This window comes from Sphaeramia orbicularis, chromosome 20 (genome assembly GCF_902148855.1).
Source record: "Sphaeramia orbicularis chromosome 20, fSphaOr1.1, whole genome shotgun sequence".
In the NCBI taxonomy this organism is placed as follows: domain Eukaryota; kingdom Metazoa; phylum Chordata; class Actinopteri; order Kurtiformes; family Apogonidae; genus Sphaeramia; species Sphaeramia orbicularis.
The window spans coordinates 1,671,151-1,677,674 of NC_043976.1; the positions used below are offsets into that span (position 1 = coordinate 1,671,151).

Genomic DNA, 6,524 nt, shown 5'->3' on the forward strand with positions numbered 1-6,524 from the left:
TGTCTGTGTAAACGTAACCCTAACCAACTAATCTTCAACTTCTCAGATTGATGGCGGATCAGGACTTTTTCACCATTGGAACCATACAGAATTTTCTTGTGGCAAACTACGCACATGCACGCACCAGGCTGCTTCATTTTTTTGCACCATGATCTAATTGGAGTTCCATCGTCTCCCTTCTCATCAAGCCACGCCCACCTCCATGTTTTTTACACGCATCTCTCAATAGTTCCCACTTCAGCTCCTTCCTCTACAAACGTGTCCATGATGTCGTATATGCTAGCCAAAATAATCTGTACATCATCAAACCTGCGTCCACAACCCCCCCCCCCCCCCGCCGCCAATATCGTGTTCTCTTTTGATTAGAAGAAATTATGTCAACTGAAACAGAAATTATATTCCATTCCAGATCCTCTCTGAGGGTATTTAAAATACAGTGGCTTTGCAAATACCAAGGGGGTTACTCATTCATTCAATTTTATCTTCATACTGTACCACACAGATAGAAATAAGATGCTAAACGGGTCAAAAAAAAGCACTTATGCAGTCGGGCGCGTAACCGCGTAAGGCCGCGGCGTGCACAGCCGCACGCACGGGAAGGGCACATACACACAAACACAAACACACACACTAGTCATATACCGGCAAGAGGAGATAAGCTATGAACCCAAACATGAAGGTCCATGCAGATCAGTTCTGTCTTCTTCCCTTTTCGCTGTGGTTCTTTCATAATGAAAGCTACCTGTTAGCACTAAACTAAAGTTAGTCTGGAGGCTGAACTTCGGTAAAGCTGAACTGGTCCATGTGTTTCTGAGGCACAGAATGAGCAGCGTTTCCTTCCAAAGATGAATAGTCATCAATCTCTCCTCCCGACATAAAACTAAAGAAGTCATCTTATTATCATCACTGTTAAACCTATCAGCCCCCTGTGTGTGGCGTGCCTGTGTTAAACACCTGCAGATTCTGGACAGCAGACCCAGGACAGGATCGCGGTTCCGACTGGACTCTGCGAAACACGTGGGGAAGTTACTTCAATATGACTTTTTCCCCCCTCAATTTTTCCATTTGATGGAAATCCGTCGTGGTGACGGAGAACTTTAATCCCTGATATATACACATAGTAGTCTCTCCTTCCTTAGTTTGTGTTATCTTTCTACTATTCATTACTAAATAAAGTCTGAAAATGAAACTATTAAAAACCCTGTGATGGACTCACTGTGGATCAGAAGGTCCTGGTTCACTGACACCTCCTGGAGGATTACAAGACCAGACGCTGCAGACGGGGCTGTCATCTTCATCCACATTCATGGTGAGAACCTCAGTTTGAAAGAGAATCACCCAAAGCACGTAAAACTCAGAGTCCAGCAGTCACATGACCCACAAAACAGGAAGTAACACAAACAGTGTCAGGATGAGATGCTGCATTTCTAACATTCTGCCCTGGGCCTTTTCTCATTCATCAGATGCCTCTGTTATTCATATGAACCTTCTATATGAGGTTTTATAGATTATAGTTTTAAATTATGAGACATAAATGTCAGGTTTTAAGTTCTCTCTAAGCCTATGCCCTTCAGAAGGGTGGGGCCATGGCCTCGGTTCCCCCCGTCTGAGCAAAAGGGAGTAATAATGTATGAAAATAAATAGAAAAGCTAAGTAATTCAATGTAGTTGTATTTTTCTTTGTTAAACTGCAGGACCATAGTCACAAATTTCATTATTTCATGAGTCAACATGTACGAATAAACTTGAACCTTAAACACAGTAGGATTATTATGGTTAATGACGACTAAAACTACATCCAGCAGTGAGAAAATGAAATTATAATAGAAATGAGTTTTCAGAAACATTCATTCATTCAATCCCCCTTGAAAACCAACTCATGTAAACCCATTTAAAATGCACTGAGGAAAACTGTTATTCTAAATGGTGAATAAAATAAAATAAATACAAACAAGAGGCATAAAGCAGTAAAACTATGAAACAAGACATGGAAATAACTGAAAAAATAACCACAGATAAAAAAAAACAAACATGGTTAAAAAAACAAACAAACAAACAAAAAAATTGCAGGAAGAAGTAAAAAGTAAAGTAAAAATGGTAAAAAGTAAAAACAAGCAGCTGAATCTTAGAGGAAAACTAAATAAAAACAGACAAAACCATGACAGAACTGTGGGTTAGGGCTGCACGATTTTGGCAAAAAAAAAAAAAAAAATCCTGATTTTTTCCTCTAAAAACTTGATTTTTGATTTTGATTTTTGGGTAAAACTACAAAAGACAACAGAAGTCAGCATGTTGTTTTCGTGAGCAGCCCACCATGCAAGGCACTGTTCTGACCTCAAATCTGTGATGGTATCATGTGATGAGACCACAGAAGTTTATTTTTTCTTAATTAAAACTTTATTGAATGGAGTATACAAACAATGTATACAACAAGAAAATAACATAAGTTTGCCAGGGGGAATACACTATAATACAATGTCCAAATCAGAGAAAATACTTATGTTTTTTTATAGCCTTTTTGTTTCCAGATTTATGTAACTGCTTTAAATAAAGTTTAACTTCTTTCAAAAAAATAACTAATATTTGGTTTTGTGTTACAGAACTTAGATTTGTGAATGAAAAATTTAGCAGGTAAGAGGACTAAATTAATTATTTAAAAAAACCCAAAACATAAGTATACATATATATATATATATATATATATACATATACACACACACACACACATATATACATATACATACATATATATGAACATATGCACACACACATATATATATACACACACACACACATATTTATTTATTTATTTTTTATATATTTATTTTTTTTCTCCCTTTTCTGGGTATCTGGGCCCACAGAAGTGATACCGATGTAAGTCAGTGACAGGCATCAGTCATGTGTGTGTGGACCATGTTAATATGAGTGATCTCCATGCGGTTCTATTTAAATCTGTGCGTGGAACAGACCGACCCAGGACACACTGGAGGGATTCTATCTGTGGAGCTGGTGGATGTGTGTGGGCACAGGGCTGTCTGGGCTCCTCTGCTGAGGCTGATGACCCCACAACCCCGGACCCGGTTCGGAAGAAGACAGGATGGTACGGATCCGGGACAACGTAAGATGAGTGATCCGCATGCAGTTCTATTTCAGTTGTGGGATCCGTGCGTGAAACCACGGCTTACATTGCAATAAGTACTGTGGGCTCATTAACACATTTAAAATCCGGTCATTACACGGACTCCTGTGACAGACCGCTGTCACTGATAGGAGGAGGAGCCTACGGTAGCCCACAAGCGCGCAGCCTGGAGGCACGAGAGAGATGAAATCGATTTTACGATTTCCCTTTTTTCAAAATTGTCCTAATTAAAAAATCCGATTTCGATTTAAAATCGATTAATCGTGCAGCCCTACTGTGGGTACAGGGCGTTTCCATTTTCTCTAAATGATGAAGAATTAAAAAAAAAAAAAAAAAAACATCAAATGACTTATCTGACAGTCGGTGCTTTTGTGAAGTCCTTGTATGTCCTTCATTCTTACAACCCACGTTCTCAGCTTTTATAAATCAACATTTTCCCTAAAAAAAAGCCTCAATAACTCCCAGTAAGACTAAAACTAAATAGAACTAGTAACTGTGAACAATTATGATGGGCCCTCGCACACCTATGCAACTCTGGGTGAGTCGCAGTCGAGCGGTTTCACAAACACGAGAATATAAGAGTCTGGAGGTCTGACGTGACTGAGAATGCTGCAATACTGACTTTGATGTGAATTCCATTGTCCAATGGACAATGGCGCAAACAATCAGATTCAATATTGTTATGTCACTTTGTTCGGGGCGGGACTATTATCAAATATGTCAAGTTTGGTTTTGATTGGATGACAAATGGCTGAGTTATAACAGTTTCGTTTTTCATGTCGAACATCAAATTTCACCAATAGTTTCAAACGTTGAGTATGGCGCCGTCCAAACAGATTTATTTTTATTTCTGCTGATCTAGCAACTCCAACGCCAACTTAATAAGATATCGTCACCTTTCAAATTATCAAGTGTATTTCTTGTATTAGTGACATTTATGTTGTAAAGTCTGTTTACTTTGGTATGCGTTAGCATTTGTAAATATTTATATCTTATCCAACTGTTCTGTTCGATTGTCAACTGTAGTCCTATAGTTTGCTAGCGTGACTTGTCCAGCTGTTGAGATTTAACCAAAATAACCACAAATTATGGAGTTTTTAAAATAAGATAATATTAGTACAAATGTGGTTATCAGTGGGTTTGATTTCAGTTGTTCTGTTGAACCTGGTGGTGTTTGGTTCAGTTTGTCAGCTGAGGTCATGTGATCATTAGGAGGAGAGTTTCTGTAGAGCTGAGCTCTGATAAATAAAAGTTCATTAAAGTTATTATTCATGAGTTAAAGGAAGTGAAACTTCTGTAACTTGGCATTTGTAAGATCCAACTCATCCTATAAGAATTCTGTTGAGTTTTAATATTGCTAATGTTGAGTTATTAATGAGTTTAGCGCAGGGGTGTCCAAACTTTTTTTAAAGAGGGCCAGATCTGATAATGTGGAGATTGCCAGGGGCCAGTGGTACCTTCGGACGTTTTTTAAACAGTAAAAAATTCATATAAAAGCGCTGTTCTACAACAATTTTATTTTCATTGTCACAATATCATTTTTTTAAAATGGTAATGTAACCAAATCTAAGCCACTCAGGTGTGAACAAATTAAAAAAAAAAAAACAAGGAACTGCATTTTGAAGCTTTTATGATTCATGTACTCGGTTCAACAGTCCAAGCAGGCCATAAATAATACATTATAAAACCGAAGCTGTGGGCCGTATAACATCTGACCGCGGGCCGTGATTGGCCCCCGGGCCGGACTTTGGACATGCCTGGTTTGGCGTCTGTGCTAATGCTAACATGCTAAGTTAGCCTGTATGCTATCCTGTGGTTAGTGCCTTATTGGGTGTGTTCTCAGAGCAGAGCTATGCAGACACACAGTGTTCACAGATAAACACTGTTTTCTGATTGGACCACAGTCCTAGAATAGGAAAACTGCCGCCTGACAGTTTGAGTGACAGCTGACAGCCTGCCCTGCATCAGCCAACCAATCAGAGAGCCGTTTTAGCCAATCAGAGGAGAGAAAGGCGGTCCTTCCCACCAATTTACATTTCGCAAATTCGCGCGCAGGTAAAAATGTGTGTCACGTATTTTCACCAAATTTCTTTTTAATCGGAACATTTTCCTGGCAGTACTGGTTCTAGTTGTCTTAGGGGCGGTACCGAAACATTTTTGAAAGGTCGTTCACGAAACCTAGAAAATATCACTTTTTTTTTTTTAACTCTCATCATTTTGAAACGAAAAAAATCCGTACTTTTCGCGCATGTTCAGGCCCTAAAAACAAAAAAATGAGACAGAGGACCCCCAAACAAAATAATAATGATAAACGAAACTAAGTCAACAGGTTCTTCCTTCGCAGACCAGCGCTCGAGCCCAAACTAGTCGGTTCAATTCGGTGAAAATGGAACTAAAAGTAGGAATCCAGCCGTGAACATGTCTGAAACTAACTGAAACAAATGACTGAACGGTTCCTACCTGCAGTTTGATACATGCGCGCAGTCCACACACACTTCTATAGGTAAAAGAATTACATGACGGTGAAGAATCTCGTCCTCCTCTTCCGTGTTTGCACTAGTTTTTTTTTTTTTTTTTTTTTACCTGTTTCTGTCGGTGTCGTGTCCACGCGCACTGTGACGTCAGGACGGTGTGGGTGGAGTCGAGTGTGGGTTTCATGGACGCTTTGGCTTCAGTTCATCCTGAAAACCCTAAAAAATGTCAATAATAAGACGAACAGGCTCTTATGTTTTCAGATGAACAGATGATTATCATGCATTTATAGGAACCACATGAATGTATTTGTGTCGTTTCTACAGGTACATTTTAAAAACATGTCAAAGAAACAGATGGAACAAAGATGAAGAATTTATTTCTTCACTTTCACAAAATGCGTTTTTCTTGAAGCAAATTAGAACTTTGGTCTTATTTTGTATTAAACTCAACTTTAATAACTTTGAGAGAATCTGCAAATATTTTAATTTCAGAGAATATCACCATTTTGTAGCATAAATCTCATCAGAAAAAACAGGTTTTTATCATTAGGTTTTTTCCCTTTACTTTCAAATTTTCTGATAATTATTTATTTTTCTTCATAAACTCAGTTTTGTTCTGATAAGTTTTTTTTTTATCATACATTTTACGACTTGATTCTCATATCAGTCAGTATAATATTTATCATATATGTAAGTCTGCATCATATATCATTTATTTCATCATTCTGTATTTCATCATATATCATATATGTTGGAATAATTCCAATCTTCGGTTCTAGGATCTGTTTTCTCTATGAGTTCCTAAAGTCAGAACCGAACTGGGAAGGGAAGCCTTTAAATGTTCTGCTTCCACTGAATGGAACAATTTACAGGAGATAAAACTGAAGGAGCTGCTGTCTTTAAATACATTCA

General features: G+C 38.1%; 1 protein-coding gene across 6 annotated transcripts in view; it reads right to left on the reverse strand.

Moving 5' to 3' along the window:
- Nucleotides 1–5,675, reverse strand: part of LOC115411481 (NACHT, LRR and PYD domains-containing protein 12-like) — a 43,426-nt gene extending 37,751 nt beyond the window's left edge. For all 6 annotated transcript variants that reach the window (XM_030123637.1, XM_030123635.1, XM_030123634.1 and 3 more), the window contains exons 1-2: nt 5,599–5,675; nt 1,217–1,317 (exon numbers count right to left, since the gene is read on the reverse strand). In XM_030123637.1, the coding sequence (XP_029979497.1) occupies nt 1,217–1,308 (92 nt within the window). In that variant the 5' untranslated portion in view covers nt 1,309–1,317; nt 5,599–5,675. The remainder of the gene's footprint in view (nt 1–1,216; nt 1,318–5,598) is intronic.
- Between the last annotated feature and the right edge of the window lie 849 nt (nt 5,676–6,524).